Source organism: Bufo bufo, chromosome 3, assembly GCF_905171765.1.
Source record: "Bufo bufo chromosome 3, aBufBuf1.1, whole genome shotgun sequence".
NCBI lineage: Eukaryota > Metazoa > Chordata > Amphibia > Anura > Bufonidae > Bufo > Bufo bufo.
This window is the reverse complement of record NC_053391.1, coordinates 147,891,883-147,917,473: the sequence shown is the minus strand read 5'-3', so window position 1 is coordinate 147,917,473 and position 25,591 is coordinate 147,891,883. Positions and strand designations below refer to the sequence as shown.

The 25,591-nt window shown below is 44.0% G+C and overlaps 1 protein-coding gene across 3 annotated transcripts in view; it reads right to left on the bottom strand.

Annotated features, from left to right (window-relative positions):
- Nucleotides 1–25,591, bottom strand: part of POLA1 (DNA polymerase alpha 1, catalytic subunit) — a 450,237-nt gene that overhangs the window by 235,781 nt on the left and 188,865 nt on the right. For all 3 annotated transcript variants that reach the window (XM_040423702.1, XM_040423703.1, XM_040423704.1), the window contains exons 26-28: nt 19,611–19,643; nt 16,999–17,091; nt 8,346–8,551 (exon numbers count right to left, since the gene is read on the bottom strand). In XM_040423702.1, coding sequence (XP_040279636.1) covers nt 8,346–8,551; nt 16,999–17,091; nt 19,611–19,643 — 332 coding nt within the window. The remainder of the gene's footprint in view (nt 1–8,345; nt 8,552–16,998; nt 17,092–19,610; nt 19,644–25,591) is intronic.

The window sequence follows — 25,591 nt, the reverse complement described above, 5'->3', positions numbered from 1 at the left end:
CCGGCGGGTCGACCTTAGGAGGAGAAGACCACTGCTGCACGTTATCTGCCGGGAAAGGATAAAGAGTATCCATACGCCTCGTAGCAGAAAAATGGTGATTAGGGCGTTCCCAAGCCTTAGAAAGGACCTTAGCGAACTCGCCATGAATGGGGAATGTGACTGCCTCCGGTTATCTGGGATGGAAGAGGGGGAATTCCTGGCTACTAGTAGAAAGAGGTTCCCCCTGGATGTCAAAGGTGTCACGTACCGCCGTGACCAAGTCTGCCACCATGGTGGAGAGCTTAGGTGAGAGTTCCGGCTCCGTGTCCTCGTCCGAGCCGGACCTTTCCCCTTCAGACCTGTAATCCCTGCGAGAGGGAGAGGCTGAACACGCCTCCAGGCGAGGGGGGGAAGCAGAGTAATCCGAGGAGGGATGCTGCTGCGTACGCTGCCTCTTAACGGTCGAGCGTCCTCTGTGGGGGGCACCGGGACGTGGAGCGGTGCTAACCACAGGCGGTGGATCAGTGGCCGCCATGCGCTCCATAAAGGCCATGGCCGCGCGTGAGACCTGGGCCAAGTCCGCGGCCGCCCTAGCTATGGCAGAGGCCCAGGAGGGCTCCACGGGCTCCGAAGGGGCGGAGGAGGGACTGGGCTGGTTTGATGCAGGGGGAGGAGGAGGAGGTGGATGATCCTGTCCAGAGGCAAGGCAAGAGTCACAGGAGCCTGAACCGATAGTGGCAAGCAGCAGACCTTACAGGATCCCATTGGGACCTGAGGTGTCGCTTTAGATTTTTGGGGGGGCCCAGGTCTTGGCATGATGGCGGCAATCCCGATGTCAGGGTCTCCAACAGCTTTGCGGAACACTATCTGTCCTACCGTGAGGAGCTGGAGTAGCATTCAAGCGTAGAGGAGCTGAGGCAAAGTGGAAGTGCCGGAACTGACGCGATAGGCTCCGCCCCCTAGTCACGTCACAAATCGCGCGGAAAATTTGCGGTAAAAAAAATCGTGCACGCGCGGGAACTATGACCAAAGGCAGACCCCGGCTCCGAAAATGGCGCCCACCGCCAGAATGCAGGGAACAAGAAGGAATCCCTCCTCCCTCGCAACCAGCCGGCCCTCCCAGATCCACAGGTAAGCCCTAAAGAACCGTGTCAGAGTGTACGGGGGGGGGGGGGGGGGGGGGAAGCTTGCAGGAGAGCCGATGTACTTATCTGAGTCCTGCAGTCTTCACCCTCTGTACCGGACCAGCAGGGGGTCACCTCTTCAGTCATCTGGCACAAGGAGTGGCAGTGCACTGGATAGAGGGCAGGACTAGGTGACCCCGGATCTGGTAGGCCACCGGAGTTGCAAATCGAGCCTGGTTCCACTTATCTTCTGGGGGGAAAGGGAGGTAGCCGGGGACGGCCATTCGACCCAGACGCTCGCTCCATTGAGAGACCAGGGACGCACCAGGCGACCATGCGACCTCTGTTTAGAAAAAAAAACTAACAGGAGAAGAAAAAACGACAAGGACATACGGTCGATACGGACGCGGCGATACCTAATGTAAACTTTTTTACCATTTTTTTTTTTACTTTATTTGGGGAAAATGACAATTTAGTTTATTTTTAATTGAAACTTAATTTTTGGGGGGAAAACTTAATTTTTTTCAACTTTTTTTATACTTTATTTTTTGTCCCACTTTGGGATTTCAACTTTTGGGGGTCTAAACCCTTTTACAATGCATTCCAATACTTCTGTATTGGAATGCATTGGCTGTATGAGTAATACTGTGTGTATTACTCATACAGCTTCCAGCCTGTGAGATCCAGGGGGCTGGATCTCACAGGCACCTCTCAGGAAGGCATCGCGCTGCCTTCCATGCCATCGGGTCCCCCCCACAGCCGCATGGTAACCCGATGACATCGCCGCCAACGCAACAGTGACAAGCCGCAAATCGCAGGTCTGAATTGACCATGGTGCCTGCTCAATGATTTGAGCAGGCACCGGGTTTTGATCACCGCCCGCCGAGCAGCGGTGATCAGAAATACACAGGATGTACCCGTACGCCCTGTGTCCTGAACAGGTTAAACGGGACCTGTCACCACAAAATGCAATATGAAAGCACCATGTTATAGAGCAGGGGGAGCTGAGCAGGTTGGTGTATAGTTTTGTGGGAAAAGATTCAGAAAAACGTGTAATTTATACATTTTAATCTCTCCTTTTTCCACCTCCTGTGATAACACCTCCCCCTGTACCAATGTACAGTGGGAAAAAGGCAAAGATATAGTAATTATATAAATTATAGGTTTTACTGAATATTTCCCCATGAAACTATATATATCGGTCTGCTCAGCTCCTCCTGCTCTGTAACATTGTATTTTGTGGTGACAGGTCCTCTTTAAGGTGGGTCCAAGGCACAAGTTTATTGTAAGCTGCTGCTTTTCTGCAATTGATACATTTCTATTCAATTTTAAAACATAAAAATGATTAAAAAGGCACTTCACACTTATTTAGTTAAGGTCTGCATTATTTGATGGTGGAAACGCAGATTTCAAGTTTCTTAAGCAGTCTTGTTGTCCCTTTATTACACAATGTACACAATTGATGTATTTTGTCCCTCTCGAGTACCGAAAAATACCTCAGATGTGCCATTGTCAACACTTGCGGAACATGATTCATACCAGTAAATCTGGAGTCCCTACTGCCTGCGTTTTCTTTGTCAAGCAGGAGTCCCTTACTGAGCTGTAACAAAGGAACGCAGCATTCAATATTTTCATTTGTTATAGTGCTTTTTACAAGATAAAATCGAGGGGTAGCGCTACGCAGCAAGGCAATTTGAGTTTATTGCAAGTCCGGTCTCCATAGAGAGACGCTGCATATCTGGAATGCTATTTTTCAAGCATTATCTGTTTCTATTCTAAACATCCATTTTAACATTTCCCTATTGTGTGCAGATAAAAGGCTGGCGACAAAACTAACACTGATAAATAAGTATGCTGACCCATAAATAAGCATCAAAGATGGCAATGCTGAAATAAACTATATATGTCTTACACAGTCTTCACTCTGAAGAACATGGTAAAGCATCAAGTGCTAAACATACATCTTCAGTGTCCTCATCTCTACAATGACGTGAAAAAATAGTTCTCCTGATAGCATACGACTGCTCTACGATGTCACCCGTTTCTATTGAGATTCTAAGATGACATTTACATGATCAGGTATTTATGACCATGATGACCGCGTTCACACGTGGCAGTAGTTTTCAATACAGCCAATTAACACCCAGCAAAACCGCAGCGTTGTATGATGAATTGTCCCGGTTTTATTGACAACACAAATGAAACAGGTTTAAAAATATAAATTAAAAATTCAGATATGAGTGGCTCTACTTTGTGTGGGGAATTCTGGCCGGGTGCACGGTCAAATGTAAACCCCCGTTTACTTAATAAATGCTAGAAAAAATGGAATGACCGGCACTCACAATTTACATAGGTCACGCAGAAAATACTATCAGATTAAAATTTATTCACATCTATAACGAACATAATAAAACATCGGTATTGGCCAATACTACAAATTTGCAATAAAAAAGACTAAACCACCTGAATCTACAATCGTATATTCTCAGTATCTAAATTGGTCACAATATATCAATTTATACTAGTGCAAAAATAAATCGCTGGATTGTTGCAAAAGTTCGTAATCAAACTTTGGTAGAGTAATACATTGGATGGAAAAATTACTTCGAAAAAATACACTGCTCAAAAAAATAAAGGGAACACAATAAAAACATACTAGATCTGAATTAATTAAATATTCTTCTGAAATACTTTGTTCTTTCACACAAAAATAAAAAAATGGAAATCAAATTTTTCAACCCATGGAGGTCTGGATTTGGAGTCACACTCAAAATTAAAGTGGAAAAACACACTACAGGCTGATCCAACTTTGATGTAATGTCCTTAAAACAAGTCAAAATGAGGCTCAGCAGTGTGTGTGGCCTCCACGTGCCTGTATGACCTCCCTACAACGCCTGTGCATGCTCCTGATGAGGTGGCGGACGGTCTCCTGAGGGATCTCCTCCCAGACCTGGACTAAAGCATCTGCCAACTCCTGGACAGTCTGTGGTGCAACGTGACAGTGGATAGAGCGAGACATGATGTCCCAGATGTGCTCAATTGGATTCAGGTCTGGGGAACGGGCGGGCCAGTCCATAGCATCAATGCCTTCGTCTTGCAGGAACTGCTGACACATTCCAGCCACATGAGGTCTAGCATTGTCTTGCATTAGGAGGAACCCAGGGCCAACCGCACCAGAATATGGTCTCACAAGGGGTCTGAGGATCTCATCTCGGTACCTAATGGCAGTCAGGCTACCTCTGGCGAGCACATGGAGGGCTGTGCGGCCCTCCAAAGAAATGCCACCCCACACCATTACTGACCCAATGCCAAACCGGTCATGCTGGAGGATGTTGCAGGCAGCAGAACGTTCTCCACGGCGTCTCAAGACTCTGTCACGTCTGTCACATGTGCTCAGTGTGAACCTGCTTTCATCTGTGAAGAGCACAGGGCGCCAGTGGCGAATTTGCCAATCTTGGTGTTCTCTGGCAAATGCCAAACGTCCTGCACGGTGTTGGGCTGTAAGCACAACCCCCGCCTGTGGACGTCGGGCCCTCATATCACCCTCATGGAGTTTGTTTCTGACCGTTTGAGCAGACACATGCACATTTGTGGCCTGCTGGAGGTCATTTTGCAGGGCTCTGGCAGAACTCCTCCTGTTCCTCTTTGCACAAAGGCGGAGGTAGCGGTCCTGCTGCTGGGTTGTTGCCCTCCTACGGCCTCCTCCACGTCTCCTGATGTACTGGCCTGTCTCCTGGTAGCGCCTCCATGCTCTGGACACTACGCTGACAGACACAGCAAACCTTCTTGCCACAGCTCGCATTGATGTGCCATCCTGGATAAGCTGCACTACCTGAGCCACTTGTGTGGGTTGTAGACTCTGCCTCATGCTACCACTAGAGTGAAAGCACCGCCAGCATTCAAAAGTGACCAAAACATCAGCCAGGAAGCATAGGAACTGAGAAGTGGTCTGTGGTCACCACCTGCAGAACCACTCCTTTATTGCTAATTGCCTATAATTTCCACCTTTTGTCTATCCCATTTGCACAACAGCATGTGAAATTGATTGTCACTCAGTGTTGCTTCCTAAGTGGACAGTTTGATTTCACAGAAGTGTGATTGACTTGGAGTTACATTGTGTTGTTTAAGTGTTCCCTTTATTTTTTTGAGCAGTGTATATTCGAATGAAAAACAGGAGATGTATTGGGTATATGGATGCACAATGGCTGGATGGTTCCCCAGTTCTTATGTGTGTTTAAACTCAAAACATATTGCAGCGATAATTCAAATAAAGGGTGAATTCGGTATGGCCGCTTGGTTCACTGCGATAATTTAAATGGAGGGTGAATTCAGTGTAGGCGCTTAGTTCGCGGTTATTTCAGATAGAGAGTAGATATCGATATAGGATCTTGCATCTATTCGCAATCTAACTCCAGTAGAGCGATATTTTCGGATAGAGAGTACTTTCGATATGACCGCTTAAATGGAGCCAGCACGAATAGCTCACTTGATGTTCAATTCAAATACTGTTGCGAATCAATATTGTGAGAGTTGGTATAGTACTCACGATTTTGCAGTCATGACTCTCAGTCCGTTTGGCGCTGAATTCAACTCGCCACCTGTTACTGATATGTATCTTGATCCTTTCCCACGAATCTGTGACGTCTTTATCGCGGAGTTGTGTCCAAGACTCGCTGTATTATCGCAAGTATCCTTTCGTTTCTCCACTCTGTGCAGCTGACTGTCCTTGAGCAATTTATTGAAAACTTGTCCAGCGTTAAGTTAATTCTTTATCCAGGTGTTGACTACCGGTAGTATTCTTTCGATTTCTTTTTCAAAAGGCACTGGAAAATATTTGAATTGGACCAAACGCGTTTCGGAGTGTGATTGGGGTCTTACTCCTTCCTCAGTGGTAATTTTATGAATCCCCATATGCCTTTTTATACCCTCTAAGCTCCACCTAATCTTTCGGCAATATCGAAAACTTGGCATGGAATTGTCTTCAATCTTAATTGAACTCATATAAAGTCCACATCTAAATAAAATTTTCATTCTTTATATTGTAGTCAACATATAGTTGTTAATTTTCTGTCATTCAGCGATTGAGGCAGACAATTGGTGACAAAGAAAAGAGAAAAAACAGAAAACGCATATGCGTTTTTCATGCGTTTTTTTAGGGTATTGATGCGGTTTTTTGTAGAATGATACTCCATACCTCCAGGGACTAGTCTTATAAAGCATATGTTTATATAATATGGTGATGTAATGTTTCTTAAAGGGGTTGGCCACATTAGATGAATATTACCTAAACTGCTATGCAGTGCATGCTATGGCACAATAACAGCACAGCATGCTTTTAGCTCACCTGAGCAGCTGTTGAGAAGGCCGCAGGCTGACCGTCCATGGTCTATGTCTGGGATCAGTGACCTCCCACACTTCAGCTGTTCTGACACTACAACTCCCAGAATCCTCCTTTCACTTCTATCAGAGTGACAAGAACAGCCAAGTAAGTGTGGGAGTTCTGGGAGTTCTAGTTTCACAGCAGCAGGAGTGCCGAATGTTGCCGATTTCTGGTCTATGAAAACAACACAGAAGTGCAGCCATGGGAAGCAAAATGGTGGCAGTCACATGATGGCTCTTCTGTACACGCGCTGGACCAGTTCATCTGCTGTCCAGTGCCTGCATAAAAGCGTATACAGCCCTGGATGAATAAGAAAGCAGTCCCATCTAGCCCTTTCCACAGGGGGATCGGACTAAGCGCCGGTTCCAGATGGCTGAGCTTACAGCCAAATAGGCTGACGCTCTGTAACTCACATTGTAGTGAATAGAAGCTACACAAACAGTGTAGGAGAACTAGCTACATTGCTTCTGTAACTCACAGAGATATAGAATCATTGTCACTTGTCCCACTATGCTGCTTGCTTAGCTCTTATTCAATAGGAGTTACAGAAACGGCAGGTTGCTGCCCCACTCAGCTGTTTCCGTAAGCCCAGCCACCTTGGGCGGGCACTTAGTCTCATCTCACTGTGGAAAAAGCGAGCTGGGACAACAGTGGGTCAGAAAAGCTAAAGGCATAATGTGAGTTAATGTCTTAAGTGAACAATGGCAAGAAATGTTTTATTGACCTTTTCAATGGCTTTTGTCACAAGATAAGACTGTGACATGTGTGTTCATAGTTCCTTTCAGTTCTGCGACATCTGTAGGTAATATTTATATAAATCTATCAACCCCTTTATGAAACCTGATGTAAAGTGGTTTGTCCATTTGCCCCCACAGGAGGACAGGGTCTTACCTGCATGCAGCAGCCGGTTTTTACAGGGTGTTTTCATATGTACAAAACTACTACAAATCAGCATGTGTGAAAGCAACCTCACTAAGACCAACACGTTTAAAAATAATTAAAAAGGACATGCATTTTCCAAAACCAGCATCTGCATGAGCTTTTAAAAAACCAAAACTGCACGTGTGAAAGAGGTCCTATTAACACAAACGCAGTCAAAGAACATCCTGTATTTAGTGTAAGTGTTAGTGCCAAGTGTTGTGTCATGCCAGCGCATTAAGAAATGTATTAGCAGCTCTCACCTGTGTTCATTTGCAATGAGCACGGACACAGCCCCTGGATTGTGCTGGCAATAATGGATCCAACAAACTTGAAAAAATCCAGCTCCAATTAGCAAAGTAAGAAATGGTATCTTTATTTCAGCGGCTTTGTTAAAAAATTATTCAACACACAAGAAAAATTGTTACGCATTTCAGACTATTTTAGTGGGGGTCCTTCTTCATGACCCCCACTAAAATGGTCCAAAACGTGTAACAATTTTTCTTGTGTGTTGAATAATTTTTTAACAAACCCGCTGAAATAAAGATACCATTTCTTACTTTGCTAATTCGAGCTGGACTTTCAAATTTGTTGGATCCATGCCTGTGCATTGTAAGCACAACTATACTTTGCCTTTTATAAAACTATAAAAAAGGTGGCTGCATGGTTTGTGTATCAGCTACATACATTGTTATTCACAACAGAACAGGCTTTGTTCTCCAAATCTGCTTAAAACATTTAGATGACATTTTTTATATGCAGAAATTCTTGTGACAAGGAATGCAAATGTTAATTCTCTAAATATTTCAATGGCAGAAGTGACACTTCAAATGCCAGGACCAAATGTGTCAACCAAAATACAGCACTAATACTGGCTTGAAAGATGAATACATAAAAAACTAATACAGATTCTAAACAAAATCATAATACTGTAGGAAACTTACTTTCCAGCCATTTTAGCAAGCTCGCACCAGTCCCTTCTGACTATGTCCAGACCTTTCAGCTCTTGCTTGGTTACATACTTCCCGTCGGCTGTAGGCTCTACGATGAGAGCAGCGTATTTCTTTTTCTTCAACAGCAAAAGTGACTTAAAGATGCCATCAATATCAATCTCCAGCAGCTTGTAGGATTTATTTATTTCACTTTTGACCTAGTAAAGAAGTAGAGACAATGATGCCAGTAAGTTTACTGAGAGAAACTAAAATGATTAAGATTAAAAGAATATGCAGGGGAACCGTACAAACGCCTCTAATGTATGGGTCATATCAAGAATATATTATATGTATGTTAAAGAAAAATTTGTACTAGAAATCAACACTTAGGCTACATGCACACGACCAAATGTGTTTTGCCATCCTTTGTAACAATGCCTAAAACGGACAAGAATAGGACATGTTCTATTTTTTATTTTTTTTTGCGGGGCTACGGAATGGACATACTGATGCGGACAGCAAACGGTGTGCTGTCCGCATTTTTTTGCGGACCCATTGAAATGAATGGGGCCGCATCCTATCCGCAAAAGAAAAGGAACGGACACGGAAACAAACCACGTTCATGTGCATGTAGCCTTAAGCTCATACTTAACCACCTCCGGACCGCCTAACGCAGATTCGCGTTCCGGAGGTGGCAGCGCTGCGCACAATCACGCATATACGCGTCATCTCGCGAGACGCGAGATTTCGCTCAAAGCCGGCCCGCGCATGCGCATCGCGGGCCGGCAAAATTAAAAGGACAAGTTCGTCACCAGCCTGCCAGCAACGATCATTGGCTGGCAGGCTGGCGATTTTCAAAAAATCCAATCAAAATTCATATAACAGATCATATTAGTAAATATGATCTGTTATATGGCTTGTCTGCTCCTCTGCTGGTCCTTTTCGTCGGTTGGATCCAGCACAGGAGCAGACTGAACTGTGAGTACACCAAACACTACACCTTAGCCCCAGATCACCCCCCTGCACCCCAATTAACCCTTTGATCACCCCTTTGATCGCCCCTGTCAATCACTAGTGAAAGGAAAAAAAGTGATCAGTGTAAACTGTCACTTTTTTTTTTTCACTAGTATTGGCTGTTAGGTTTTAGGGATAGTTTAGGCCCCTTGGTTAGGTAGTTTAGCCTGAGTTAGCGCCCAGCCCACCGCACCGCAGTCACTTATTCGCTGTTTAGCGTATCGCTAATCAGCATTTGTACTTTTATAGTATCTGTAAGTGATCAAAACTGATCACGGTCAGATCTATAATAGTATTAGTGTCACCTTAGTTCGCCCTCCACCCAAAACGCAGTGTTTGCCCGATCAGGCCTGATCGGTCGCCCACACGTGCGTTCACCCACGCCCGCCCCACCGCAGTGACAAAAAATATATATTTTTTGATCACTGCACATTCATTTTACACGCACTGCGGCGATAAAAAAAAAATCAGTTTTGATATTTTTTATCAACCGCAGCGGCCTCCGGTACTTCGCTAGCCTCCCCTTTGTAAGACAGGCTTGCTTTTTTTCTTGGGTAGTCTCAGGGAATACCCCTAAATTTAGTAGTCCAAAATGTCAAACAGGGGGTATTCTTCTGAAGAGGCCTACAGGATTCTGACCCAGTCGGATGAGGAGTGGGAACCCTCATCTGACGAATCTAGCGGGTCAGAATATGAACCTGTAGAAAGCAGTGGCTCTCTGACCCAAAGTTCGGACGAGGAGGTTGAGGTCCCTGGCAGCACCAGGCGTACCCGGCCCCGTGTCGCTAGACCACAGGTTATGCAGGATCCGCTTCAAGAGCAGCAGAGTGGGGCTGTCGCTGCCGGATCACGTGGTGAGGCATACACAAGCAGCGCAGCCCTTCCTGGACATAGTACCAGCACTGCCGTACAACATGGTGACCTGGTGCTCCCGTACAACATGGTGACGTGGCGAGCACCAGAAGGGCAGTTGAAGCTGGTACGGTGGCACGTGCAGTAGTTACCCCGTCGCAGCCACCGCACATACAGGCCCGTAGAGCCCCTAGAATCCCTGAGGTGCTGGCAAACCCTGATTGGCAGTCACCAACTTCAGCCGCACCTGTAGTTCCCCCTTTCACCGCCCAGTCTGGAGTTCGGGTTGAGACGGCTCAAATCGGTTCGGCCCTGGGATTTTTTGAGCTGTTCTTGACTGCGGAGCTCTTGGACTTAGTCGTGGCAGAGACAAACCGGTATGCCACACAATTTATATCCGCCAACCCGGGAAGCTTTTATGCCCAGCCTTTCCGGTGGAAACCAGTCCAAGTTTCCGAACTTAAAATTTTTTTGGGCCTTCTCCTCAACATGGGCCTGACAAAAAAGCATGAATTGCGGTCATATTGGTCCACGAACCCGATTCATCACATGCCCATGTTCTCTGCTGCTATGTCCAGGGCACGATTTGAGGCCATCCTCCGTTTCCTGCATTTTAGCGACAACACCACCTCCCGTCCCAGAGGCCACCCAGCTTTTGACCGGCTCCACAAAATTCGGCCCCTCATAGACCATTTCAACCAGAAATTTGCAGATTTGTATACCCCAGAGCAAAACATCTGCGTAGACGAGTCCCTAATACATTTTACCGGGCGCCTTGGCTTCAAACAATACATCCCAAGCAAGCGTGCCCGGTATGGGGTTAAATTGTATAAGCTCTGTGAAAGGGCCACAGGCTATACCCACAAATTTCGGATCTATGAGGGAAGAGATCAGACCCTGGAGCCGGTCGGTTGCCCTGACTACCTGGGGAGCAGTGGGAAGACAGTCTGGGACTTGGTGTCACCCTTATTCGGCAAGGGGTACCATCTTTATGTGGACAATTTTTACACAAGTGTGGCCCTCTTTAGGCATTTGTTTCTAGAACGGATTTGCGCCTGTGGCACCGCGCGAACTAGTCGCGTGGGCTTCCCCCAACGGCTTGTAACCACCCGTCTTGCAAGGGGGGAGAGGGCTGCCTTGTGTAACGAAGAACTGCTCGCGGTGAAATGGAAAGACAAGCGTGACGTTTACATGCTCTCCTCCATTCACGCAGACACGACAATCCAAATTGAGCGAGCAACCCGTGTCATTGAAAAGCCCCTCTGTGTCCACGACTATAATGCGCTCATGGGAGGGGTGGACTTCAATGACCAGATGTTGTCTCCGTATTTAGTTTCCCGCAGAACCAGACGCTGGTATAAGAAGGTGTCTGTATATTTAATTCAATTGGCGCTGTATAATAGTTTTGTTCTCTACAGTAAGGCTGGGAGAACAGGATCCTTCCTCAAATTCCAGGAAGAGATCATCGAGAACCTCCTTTACCCAGGAGGTTCCGTGGCCCCATCCACCAGTGTAGTTAGCCGTCTACACGAGCGACATTTCCCCAGTGTCGTTCCTGGTACCTCAACCCAACCGTCACCCCGAAAAAGATGTCGTGTCTGTAGCAGGAGTGGAATAAGGCGTGACACCCGCTATTTCTGTCCTGACTGTGCTGACCACCCTGCCCTATGCTATGGAGAGTGTTTCCGGAAGTACCACACACAGGTACACCTAGCATAGGGATTGCATCTCACAGGACAGGCACACAGGGCTATTAGGGCCCTTTTACTCACAGCTGCTGCAAACCTCTCCTTTCACCTGGGATAAAGTGCATAACGTACTTTGCCACATCTTTGGGCGATTTGCGCTTTGCACATTGTCCCATGGGGAAGGAGAGGTTTGTTCTATAAAAGGTAAAAAAAACTAAACAAAAAAAAAAATTACCGGTAAGTAAAAAAGTTAAAAAAAAGTTAATTTCTTTTTTGTTTTGTTTTTTTTACCTTTCAGGTGGACCAACCGATCGACTAGCTGCAGCACTGATGTGCATTCGGACAGAAGCATTGCGCTGCTGTCAGATTACACGCAAGTCGGTGTATGCGGCGCTGCAAGACGAGATTTCTCCTCTGCAGTAAAAGATACGTTTGCCGAGGCATATGAGCTGAGGAGGTGGCGGTGTTCATATACTTTGGCAAACACTTTGTATATATTAAAAAAAAAAAATCCCGGCAATGATTTATTCATCCACATCGATTGATGTGAATGGAGAAATCGGGTTTGCCAGGGCATACGGGCTAAGTGGGTATGGATGTTGGGCGGAGCTCTATGTCCTGGCAGACGCCTTTCCCCTCCTTTTTCTTTTTTTGGCAGAGATTTTTTCATCCACATTGATCGATGCGAATGAAGAAATCTGTGCCGTTCATTTTTTTCTTTCAGCCCAGAGGCTGAACGGAAAAAAAAAATCTCATTACCTGTATGCTCAATATAAGGAGAATAGCAGAAACTCCTAATGCTGGGCATACATGTAATGATTGCGGAGACCCTCAAATGCCAGGGCAGTACAAACACCCCACAAATAACACCATTTTGGAAAGAAGACACCCCAAGGTATTCGCTGAGGGGCATATTGAGTCCATGAAAGATTGAAATTTTTGTCCCAAGTTAGCGGAAAGGGAGACTTTGTGAGAACAAAATCAAAAAAATCTATTTCCGCTAACTTGTGCCAAAATTTTTTTTTTTCTATGAACACGCCATGCCCCTCATTGAATACCTTGGGGTGTCTTCTTTCCAAAATGGGGTCACATGTGGGGTATTTATACTGCCCTGGCATTTTAGGGGCCCCAAAGCGTGAGAAGAAGTCTGGTATCCAAATGTCTAAAAATGCCCTCCTAAAAGGAATTTGGGCACCTTTGCCCACCTAGGCTGCAAAAAAGTGTCACACATGTGGTATCTCCGTATTCAGGAGAAGTTGGGGAATATGTTTTGGGGTGTCATTTTACATATACCCATGCTGGGTGAGATAAATATCTTGGTCAAATGCCAACTTTGTATAAAAAAATGGGAAAAGTTGTCTTTTGCCAAGATATTTCTCTCACCCAGCATGGGTATATGTAAAATGACACCACAAAACACATTCCCCAACTTCTCTTGAATACGGCGATACCACATGTGTGACACTTTTTTGCAGCCTAGGTGGGCAAAGGGGCCCACATTCCAAAGAGCACCTTTCGGATTTCACAGGTCATTTACCTACTTACCACACATTAGGGCCCCTGGGAAATGCCAGGGCAGTATAACTACCCCACAAGTGACCCCATTTTGGAAAGAAGACACCCCAAGGTATTCCGTGAGGGGCATGGCAAGTTCCTAGAATTTTTTATTTTTTGTCACAAGTTAGTGGAAAATGATGATTTTTTTTTTTTTTTTTTTTCATACAAAGTCTCATATTCCACTAAATTGTGACAAAAAATAAAAACTTCCATGAACTCACTATGCCCATCAGCGAATACCTTGGGGTCTCTTCTTTCCAAAACGGGGTCACTTGTGGGGTAGTTATACTGCCCTGGCATTCTAGGGGCCCAAATGTGTGGTAAGGAGTTTGAAATCAAATTCTGTAAAAAATGGCCTGTGAAATCCGAAAGGTGCTCTTTGGAATATGGGCCCCTTTGCCCACCTAGGCTGCAAAAAAGTGTCACACATCTGGTATCTCCGTATTCAGGAGAAGTTGAGGAATGTGTTTTGGGGTGTCTTTTTACATATACCCATGCTGGGTGAGATAAATATCTTGGTCAAATGCCAACTTTGTATAAAAAAAAAAAGGGAAAAGTTGTCTTTTGCCAAGATATTTCTCTCACCCAGCATGGGTATATGTAAAATGACACCCCAAAACACAGTTTTTACAGAATTTGATTTCAAACTCCTTACCACACATTTGGGCCCCTAGAATGCCAGGGCAGTATAACTACCCCACAAGTGACCCCATTTTGGAAAGAAGACACCCCAAGGTATTCTGTGAGGGGCATGGCGAGTTCCTAGAATTTTTTATTTTTTGTCACAAGTTAGTGGAAAATGATGATTTTTTTTTTTTTTATACAAAGTCTCATATTCCACTAACTTGTGACAAAAAATAAAAACTTCCATGAACTCACTATGCCCATCAGCGAATACCTTAGGGTGTCTACTTTCCGAAATGGGGTCATTTGTAGGGTGTTTGTACTGTCTGGGCATTGTAGAACCTCAGGAAACATGACAGGTGCTCAGAAAGTCAGAGCTGCTTCAAAAAGCGGAAATTCACATTTTTGTACCATAGTTTGTAAACGCTATAACTTTTACCCAAACCATTTTTTTTTTTACCCAAACATTTTTTTTTTATCAAAGACATGTAGAACAATAAATTTAGAGCAAAATTTATATATGGATGTCGTTTTTTTTTGCAAAATTTTACAACTGAAAGTGAAAAATGTCATTTTTTTGCAAAAAAATCGTTAAATTTCGATTAATAACAAAAAAAAGTAAAAATGTCAGCAGCAATGAAATACCACCAAATGAAAGCTCTATTAGTGAGAAGAAAAGGAGGTAAAATTCATTTGGGTGGTAAGTTGCATGACCGAGCAATAAACGGTGAAAGTAGTGTAGGTCAGAAGTGTAAAAAGTGGCCTGGTCTTTCAGGGTGTTTAAGCACTGGGGGCTGAGGTGGTTAATACAATCCCTCTTAAGTTATAAAAATGAACGTCGTAGAGTTAAAAGATCAGATGGAATTAAAAAGGGTTAAAAAGGGTTTTCCAACATTTTAATACTGATGACCTATCCCAGAGATAGCGAACCTTTTAGAGCAGGGCTTGACAAATGCCAGGGCAGTACAAACACCCCACAAATAACACCATTTTGGAAAGAAGACACCCCAAGGTATTCGCTGAGGGGCATATTGAGTCCATGAAAGATTGAAATTTTTGTCCCAAGTTAGCGGAAAGGGAGACTTTGTGAGAACAAAATCAAAAAAATCAATTTCCGCTAACTTGTGCCAAAATTTTTTTTTTTTCTATAAACTCGCCATGCCCCTCATTGAATACCAAATGAAAGCTCTATTAGTGAGAAGAAAAGGAGGTAAAATTCATTTGGGTGGTAAGTTGCATGACCGAGCAATAAACTACGTAGGTCAGAAGTGTAAAAAGTGGCCTGGTCTTTCAGGGTGTTTAAGCACTGGGGGCTGAGGTGGTTAATACAATCCCTCTTAAGTTATAAAAATGAACGTCGTAGAGTTAAAAGATCAGATGGAATTAAAAAGGGTTAAAAAGGGTTTTCCAACATTTTAATACTGATGACCTATCCCAGAGATAGCGAACCTTTTAGAGCAGGGCTTGACAAATTTCCTTGGAATCTAGGAGCGCCGGGCGGCCACAGCGCATGTAAGCATATTGCTGCAGAGTAACTGGCCATGGCAGCCAGGACTTCAGTAGCATCCTGGCTGTCATGGTAACCGATCGGAGCCGCAGCATTACACTGCTGGGACTCTGATCGGAACTGCCGCTGCCACCAATGATGGGGGGGGGGGGGAGGACGCACTGCCCACCAATGATGACAGAGTGCTGTTTTATGTGAGCACCTACATGCCATAAGCTTGCTCAGCTCTGCTTATCACCTGCACAGACGTGGTAGGAAGGCTATTCACAGAGTTGAGTGGCGCTCACATAAAACACCTGACACGCTGTCAGTTTTTTATGGCCATTTTGTATTAGTGTGTGCATCCATTTTCTGGCCATGCATCCGTTTTTAATGTCCGTTTTGCATCCTTTAAAAAGGGACATTAAAAATGGCTGAATTTTAATGGCAGTTATTTCTAGACCCACAGGATGTAGCCCACCCAGCTAAAATAATGTCCCCCGTAGTGTAGCTATTATTATTTTTTTACTGACCCCAGGTTTAATATTGCCAACAATGTAGGCCCCCAGCTTAAATAACTTCCCCCATGGTGTAAATAATTCCCCTTAGGCCTCATGCACACGACCGTTCCTTTTTTTGCGGTCCGCAAACCTCGGATCCGCAAAAAACAGAAGCCGCCCATGTACCTTCCGCAATTTGCGCAATGTAACGGGCGGCCCAATGTAGAAATGCCTATTCATGTCCGCAAAACGGACAAGAATAGGACATGTTCTATTTTTTATTTATTTTTTGCGGGGCCACGGAACGGAGCAACGGATGCGGACAGCACACGGAGTGCTGTCCGCATCTTATGCGGCCCCATTGAAGTGAATGGCTCCGCATCCGAGCTGCCAAAACAGCGGCTCAGATGCGGACCCAAACAACGGCCGTGTGCATGAGGCCTTAATAGCTGGGGGCCACAATTTTTTTCTTTTAGTTGATTTGACCAAAGAAAAAACACCTAACTTGATCGTGCTGCAGATGCCTCTTTCCTCTACACTGAACAGGACCTGCCAAAGGACCTTCGATGTGCATGAGGACGTCACCGCGCTCCCCCACATGGTTACATCATCACGCATATTGCAGGTCCTGATAAATGAAGAGAGAAGAAACTGCTGGAGCACGAGCAAGTGGATGAGGTGAGGTGTTTTTTTTAAAACCTAAATGGCTATATTGTTTAAGTGTATTCGTTTTTAACGGCTGTTAGACGGGTACACTCCTATCTAAGCAGCCATTAAAAACGGTCCCACTGATTTCAATGGGGCCCGTCTGGCCGTGAAGACAGGACATGTCCTATTTTTGAATGGATGCTATTCACTGACCGTTAAAAGAACGGCCATGTGAGTAGCCCCATAGACTTTCATTGGTGCTAAAAATGGGCATGTGATTGCCGTTAAATACAAACCTTGTTTCCCAACTTGAAGACTTCTTCAAGGTTGTTACAGTTAGTGTTTATCATGATAGAGTCTGTGTCACCATATATCACTTCCAGATTCATCTAGATCATAAAACAAAAACATGCCACATTAAGACAAGAGCAAAAACAAGTCACACAAGAGTACAAGTGGAATTTTTTTTATTATTATTTTTTAAACTGACTCGTGTTTGAGCAGAATGGCATGGTGGCATAAATTCAATAATGTTAGTATATCGATTAATAACAAAAAACAATTAGAAGATAAAATATTTATTATTGGATTAGAGGCAGCAATGCATATCAATGTTACACAACTAATCATAAAACCTCAAATAATAGATATAATTCCAAAATTTAATCAATTTAGATTAATACGTCCGCTCTTTAATTGAACGACTCACTCCATCAATATGCATGGCGACTAAAGCCTCATTCACACGTCAGTGTTCCACGGACTTGTGCTGTACATGTTCTCCATGGACAGCACACGTCCCCATTCATTTTAATGTGTGTATTCAGACACCAGTGTTTTAGCAGAGTCCGTGGGTCAATGTTTTTAGCACGGATGCATGGTCTATTTACCCATAGAGGTGAATGGAAAGTGGCTGCACTCTCCATTCACCACTCACTTGGCCATTTTCAGAACTCCCATAGCGATGAATAGAAAACATGCCGCACAAGTGTGAAGTACTCTCCTTCACTTTTGGAGCCACATTCTCTAGATAGAAGTAGGTCCGAGAGGTGGGGCAGGCACCTTTCTGACATGGACAGCATATCCTAACAATATGCCATCAATGTCCCAAATGGGCCAACCCCTTAACGCACGACCCATTCTGGCATGCAAAACCCCTTGGAAACTAGACTACTGACTACTGTCAGAAATCTGCAAAGAAAATGCTCCAAAAATGTTGTGCAAAATTGTGCCAGATTTAGATTAGTAAATCTCCCCCAATGTTTCTGAAGTCACAAAGCATTCTGACACATCTCCCATTGGATAGATCAAATAGTGTCCATACAAAAAGTGGCCCAGACACAGTAACCACGTTTTAGGCCTGGTAATTAGCGGTAATCCCAATACAGCTACAGTAGCCGAGCCAGAGCATGTACAGGCAGTTTCCTATTTTGAGGACCTCTCCCTCAGGATAGGTCATCAGTATCCGAATGGCAGGGGTACAACTCCTGGCACTCATGCTGATCAGCTGTTTTAAGAGAAGGGAGCTCGTACAAGTGCCGTTTTCTCCTCGCTGTTTACCTGCTCGTCATAAACATCGGAGCGGCAAACTTCCTATTGAAGTGAATGGAGATGGAGGAGCCACAATTACATCTGCCCGCTGCTGCGATGTCGACGGCAAGCAGGTAAACAGCAAAGAGAACACTTTAAACAGCTGATTGACGGGGTTCCGGGAGTCGGACCACCGCCGATCTGATATTGATGACATCTCCTGAGGAGAGGTCATCAATATAGGAAACTGGTCAATACCTTTAAAGTGAATAAGTGAAATACTAGTTTAAAAAGAAAGCATCAATGATCATTGGTGGCAGAATACGTTAACAGGATTTCAATAACACCTTCACATGCACTGTTCCTGCTACCAAACTGCTGTTTTGCATTGCACAGGTTTTGGTCTCCCTATGGGCCCCTCCCAGGTTTGCATTTCACAAAGTGTGCACCAAGCAAAATAATGCATGCTTCAAATATACACACACGGGCAGATTTATTATAGTCTGGCGATAACCAGGCGCACTGCTGGATGCTGCTCCTAATTTATGATGAGGTGCACACTTATAAATCAGGAGCAGCATCCAGCAGTCCGTGCACCTGAACTGAAATCCATGCCAGACCCTGGTTTCTTTCACACCAGAAAACTGGCATAGAAGATAAATGTGGTCGGGACGCTGGCCCCATCCCAGGGAAAGTGGGGAGGGCGGTGGAGTAATGTCTCCTGCGCAAAATTTTTTGCACAAGTGCTGTTGAAAAAGTCCCCAAACATACAGTTTGCAGCTTTCTTGCCACAAAAGTGGAGCATCTTTATGATAAATGTGGCACAGAATGCATTTTTTACATTCACTTACTGTTGTATGCTTATCTATAAATGAGACCATATAATAATCTGAGCATCGAAATAAAAAAAATCTTCAGAAGAATTAACACATAAGAGTCAAACCTTAGAAAAAGTGCTTATTTTACGCTCAGAATAGTATATAATGCTGAAACTATTTATCTGAAGATGAAGGGAGCCAGAAAAACAATCATAATAAACACAACACTGCAGCTCATACAATATAGCGGAACTGCAAGTAAACTCTAATTAACACTGTTGCTAATTTGCTGGAAAGACTCGCATACAGGCTTCAAGCAGCGCTCCATCATATCTGTGTTAGAGAAAGAATGAAGCTATAATCCATTAGGAAGGATTACATTGGTAAATAGGCATCCGAAGAGAACGGCTTTCTGGTTTGTTTGGGTTACAGTTTTGTAGCGCACAACAACTTCGCCAGGTGCGGCCTTTTTTGTTTGGTATGTTTGTTTTTCTTAGGCGATTAAAAGGGGGGAAAAAGGCAAAGGAAACAAACTGACACATAAAAGCCGGTGTACTTGCCTTCTGCACCATCTCCTTGGTATGCAGCAGAATCTGTTGGCACAAAATATGACAACATTACCGCAACGGCCACAAAGATTCATTCACAATTCTCTTGTATGGAACCAGCAATTATTCAAAGTTGCTTTTTGTTGCTTTAATGCCAATAATGGATCTGGTTTGATTTTTGCAGGGTGAGATCCCACAAATAAGAGAAAATGAAGAACAATAAGAAGATAATTAAAGGGGTTGTCCAAATTATATATATATATATTGAAGACCAATCCTCAGAATAGGTCATCAACATCAGATTGGCGGGGGTCCGACACCCACTCCGATCAGCTGGCTGAAGAGAAGGTGTGCGCCTTACCAGTGCCGTCTTCCCTTCATTGTTTGACAAGAAACCCATTCACTTCAAACGGGACGGCTCTGTAGTATTCAATTGTATAGAAAGGAGTTGTCAGATTGAAGAGAATGGGACGTCTTCTTCTAATTACACCTGCTCACCGCAAGCAGGTAAACAATGAAGGGAAGGCCGTGGTCACATGGAGCGTGGCCTTCTCTTCAACCAGTTGATCAGAGCGGGTGACTGGTATTGGAGCCTCGCTGATCGGGGGATAGATCATCAATATAAATAACTTAGGAAAACCCCTGTAACACAGGTAACGCAAGTCTTTAGATATTTCAACTAGAAATAACTGCGGGATGCTGTACATCTCTTTCTATGCAGAGGACAGGAGTTTCTTCAGGGACATGCACAGTAACGCAGTGTACCAGAAAAATAAAAGGAAGCCTCCTCATCTGGCGTCCAACGGAACAAGCAAAGAGCAGTACATACATACAGTACTGCAGTGCAATGTAGGCGCTACTAAACAATCAATGCAAGCACTTCAGGAATGCACCTTTTACCACTGACAGGTCAATGCTGATTGGCTGGATCTCTAGCAAATCCTATGCACCACAGATCAGAAGGGTCTTTGGGCTTTGTGTTTTGAGAGTACTGCAACCGAAAGCCATAGTAATTTGAGGAAATACTGTACACAGTACATGCCCATATCTATCAAACTTTATACCATGGTTGACCGACAACCATCGTATATAGATAACTATTAAAAAAAAAAAAAAATTCTTACCAAAAAAAAAGCATTAGCATCAAGACTATGCCCTAGATAACAGATAAACTGAATAGTGACCAATGCAAGTTCTACATGATCCGAAATACAGTTCCTATAGATTTTGATTGTCCTCCTGACTTGGAAATACAAATATGAACAAGCTACGGTACTTTATATGACACAACCTGGAGTGCTTTACCGCAATCATAAGCCAGCCTAATCATACTGCATCGCCTAAGATTACCCCTCTAAAAGGGGTAATCAGGCAAGTTTTAAGACACCATATAAAAAATTTGGAATTTGGGACTTGGGGGTGCAAAGATTGGTGTCACACCAAGGGGAAAAAAAAAAAAAGTCACAAAGAGCAAAGAAAATAAATTGCAAATTGGCTTTGATCTCAGAAGCATGCTCCCCCAAAGACTCATTAAAGTGCAGCATAAATGGAACAAACTCCTTAAAACAAAGCACCAAGAACAAAACCACCAGGTGCTGAGCCAATGAGAACGCGGCTTAGGGGGCACAGAAATATGTAAGCCGCTGAAGCTAACATTCTGGTGGAGAACACAGGGATGTGGGCGACTGATATAAAGCGCAACGTGCTCCTATTCAGAGACCGGGAAAACACAACTGTAAATGATGGCGCAGCTGCCACTACAGAACTTCCAACAAAGGAAATGAAGATAATTGTCTAATAAGAATTTCATAAAACATTTAGCCAGAAACAAACTGTTTCTTCCCATTTGTTCTCATTCAAATCTCTTGTAGTCTTCTTGCCACAAGTGCCTTCTATAAAATATATACGTCACCCTTATTAGTAGGTAGGCTTGCAGTTTTTTCCTGCGCCTAATTTAAAGTATTGTTACTTGCTGGATGTTGAGCAGATTGATTTATTCAAGAGAACCATATGGGACTGATTGCAAAACAAATCATCACATTGAAAACTATTTATGCTCTAACAAACGCCAACATTGTGCCATTTGCTCTATTGTTTGGCTGTGCGATGCCAGTTGCACAATTGAAAGAGATCACATTCTTTACAGCACATGCAAAACTGTTTGCAGCAAAGGAAAAAGGTGAGGCATGGGCAACCTCATGCAGGACCAGAGGAGGTCCCCAATGAGTTCTAACTTTATTAAGTACTTAGTGCATGCACACATGAATATAGATAAAAATATATTTATGGAAGATTTGGTGCAGTTAACATCAAAACTACTGGATCCACAAAAGAAACCGGACTTGTTACTAACCATTTACAAACAGATCTGGCATAGTTGCTGCTGTCCTTTATAAACTAAAGATAAGGGTCCATTCACATGTCCGCATAATGGGCCCGTATGCTGGTGGAACGGGTGTGGACCCATTAATTTTCAATGGGGCCGCAAAATATGCAGACAGCTTGCGGTGTTCTGCGGCCCTGCTAAAAAATAGAACATGTCCTATCCTTGTCCGCAGCCACAGACAAGAAAAGGAATTTCTATTATAGTGCCGGCCATGTGTAAAAAAGACACGATCACCGCTCATCGGGTGATCACTGGTACCCTTTACACAGGCCAATTATCAGGAACAAGTGTTCCTATAAACTCTCAAGCCTGATAATTGGCCAGATTGTTGATCTGCAGATGAGAAATAGGATGACTTCAACTGCGCACCATTCTTCCCACAGACCCATTCATTTGAACATGTGAATCTTGCAGAAAAATACAGAATAGAACATGCTGCCATTTTCTCAGTATGGACTGATGGTCTGCGAGAAAAAGCTTCCATGTGAATTGGCTCATTCAGTGGTTTTCTGAGATTTTGACACTGAGGATCTATCCTGAGGATAAGGGTCCATTCACACGTCCGTAATGTATTGCGGATCCGCAATACACCCTGCCTGCACCCCCATAGAACTGCCTATTCTTGTCCGCAATTGCGGACAAGAATAGGACATGTTCTTTTTTTTCCGGAGCCGCGGACCGGAAGATCGGGGGCGCGCTCCGGAAATGCGGATGCAGAGAGCACAGAGTGCTCTCCGCATCCATTCCGTCCCCATAGAGAATGAATGGGTCCACACCCGTTCTGCAATTTGCGAAACGGATGCGGACCCATTATAGGGACGTGGAATGGAGCCTAAATCATCAGTATCTGATCAGCGGGGATCCAACACATGGGACCCCTGCTGATCAGCTGTTTTGAGAAGGCAGTGGCGCTCCTGTGAGTGCTGCGGCCTTCTCCATGCGCCCCAAGTACAGTGCTGTACATTGTATAGCGGCTGTGCTTGATATCGCAGCTCAGCCCTATTCATTTCTAAACGCAATACCAAACACAGCCGCTATATGGCACTGAGCTTGGTAAACTGAGATGGTCGCTGCGCTCACAGGAGTGCCTCTGCCTTCTCAAACAGCTGATCGATGGGGGTCCCAGGTGTCAGACCCCCACGATCAGATACCGATGACCCATCCAGAGGATAGGTCATTGCAATACTGGATAACACCAGTCTTGCTGTTCCTGTTCAGTGGCGTATCTTTGAAGTTCAGTAAGTGTTGAGGAAGGGTTGAGACGTATACTGATGACTGATGTGCCCAGCATCTGTGCACATCAGTCATCAGTATCAAAATATGGATGGATTTTTCTGCGACTGTCGCATGTTGCAGTGCAACACCATAGACTGCCATTATAAAAATTGTTGCGCGACATTGGTGCAACAAAATGTTGCACGACAAATGTTGCAGTGTAGTTGTGCCCTATCTGTCGCGCGACAAATGTCGTCGTGTAGACCTAGCCTAAACTGACAACTGGGTGTTATCACTCCCTATTCACATAGGCCCAGTCTTTTTGAGGGCAAGCATGCAGCTGCGTTTTTTTACAGCAAAATACAAAAACTTTCAGGTTGTGCTTAATAAAATGCATTTGATACCAGAGGTTAATAGCCCTTGGCAGACAGGATTCCTCACTCAATGATCAGTAGGGGCTGCTAATTAAGCTATGAAGCAGGGGATGGCCGAGCACTACAGCAAGCCTTCAGGGAACGTGAGGCTGTGTGTCTCAGAGTATGAACTGAATTTCTTAACCTCCTGTTCATTGTTATAAACATTTGGCCATTGCAGAAAAATACTAAGTAGGGCAGATTTTTCGCTTTATAGATAAAACATATAGCATGGACAAAGACAATGAAAACTATGGACCAAGAACCAACAGAAGCTGTAGTTCTACTCTTTCACACAATGCCCAGGTTTATCCTTCTGGTTTTCAACATGTAGGTAAGAAAGCATCAGAAAACAATCAACAAGAATGGTTGTAAAGCAAATCCTCCTCATTAATTAGAGGTATTTAAACAAGTACCACACACTTGGCCGGCCATAGGAGGGCTTTAAATGGGCCAGCAGTTGCTATTACAGCAATTTATTTAGCACCAGTGACAGCTTAGGTCTTGCCAATGACAGACACGCATCTAATTCCATCCAATCTGACAGAGGATCACTTGGAAGTGGCGACAGCTAGCTGCTGAGGGGGTTATAAACGGCTTGCTGGCTTCATTAATAAGTCAACTTTGCAGTTATCTCATTTCACAGCAACACCTGCATATTCATCTTTCCGCCGTCAATTGGATGATGGAATTTCATCCCCTCCTCCTACTTCAAGTGTATTTTAAAAATGTGCCAACTTAAAGTATAAAAAAAAATATAAAAAAAATAAAAATAAACTTTATGCTTAATTTTTTTCCTCCTTAACAAAGTACAGCTGTTGAGAATAATTGTTCAAGATCTTACCCTGTAATGTCAACTGCAGCAGAACAAAGAGTATTTAATTAGCAAATCTATTCAGTAATTCAACACCTATTATATCAAATGCCTTCGTGATTTTATTCAGGATAATTGGCTAAGAGGGTTATTACTGACATTCAGATGGAATTTAAAATTCTTCCACGAGTCGAGTCATAATAGCAGTAATGATCTCCCCAATCAGGAGATTGTGTGTCACACAAGGCTCTCCGGCATAGCAGCAGAGCCCATTTCCTGACTTCTTAATTCCCGGCCTCAGCTCAGTGAGGGCTCTTCATGCCGATATTTCATTCTGTGATGCAGCTTTAATGGGACTCTATTAAAACACGCAGAACAAAAAAAGCGACAATTTTATCCTTTTTTTTCCTCCCCCATGCCTGCGTGTTAAAGAGTGACAGCCCTGCCGTCATATCAATCAGACAAGAGTTTCTGATAGCTGCAATAAAGGTCTATGTGCGGAGGGGGCAGGGGATGTCTGTAATTAATAACACCAGGGCACTGGTACACTTTTGCACCCTTTGCCTAAATGAAACCATAGAATTTGCCAAACTTGTTTTTAGCTGGAAAAAAAAAAAGAAGAAAGCTTCTATGTGGTCTTCCTAAGATTAGATAGCATGTGAACCATCGACAACTGAAAAGTCTTGTTTAACATGTACATATAGCTACATACCAACAATATAAATATACATATAACTAAAATCCTGAATTTAGCTAGCATGTTCCATAAGCAAAACACTATCACACATGTGAATGTGAAGCACCATCTCTTACCGATATTCCATGCACATGTGCGTTGTAATGGCGAAAGGGGTTTATGAAGCAAGATCAGCAGAGGAGCCAACTCTATATGCAGTTGGTGGCAGCTATGTTATATAGCTCACACTTGACCGTAATTACCAGGATCAGTAATAACTCTGCCAATCGGTTTTGATGGAAGCCTTGGGCATTGTGAAAGCTCCTAGGCCTGCAAAGTACTTTCAAACCAGTGTTTTTCCTGGATCCATCATGGAACAGCAAAAACTCTTCCGTCACGATAATACAACCGTCTGCATCCGTTACAAACTGATCTGGTTGTATTATCTTTAATATAGCCATGACCGATCATGGCGCCATGAACACCACT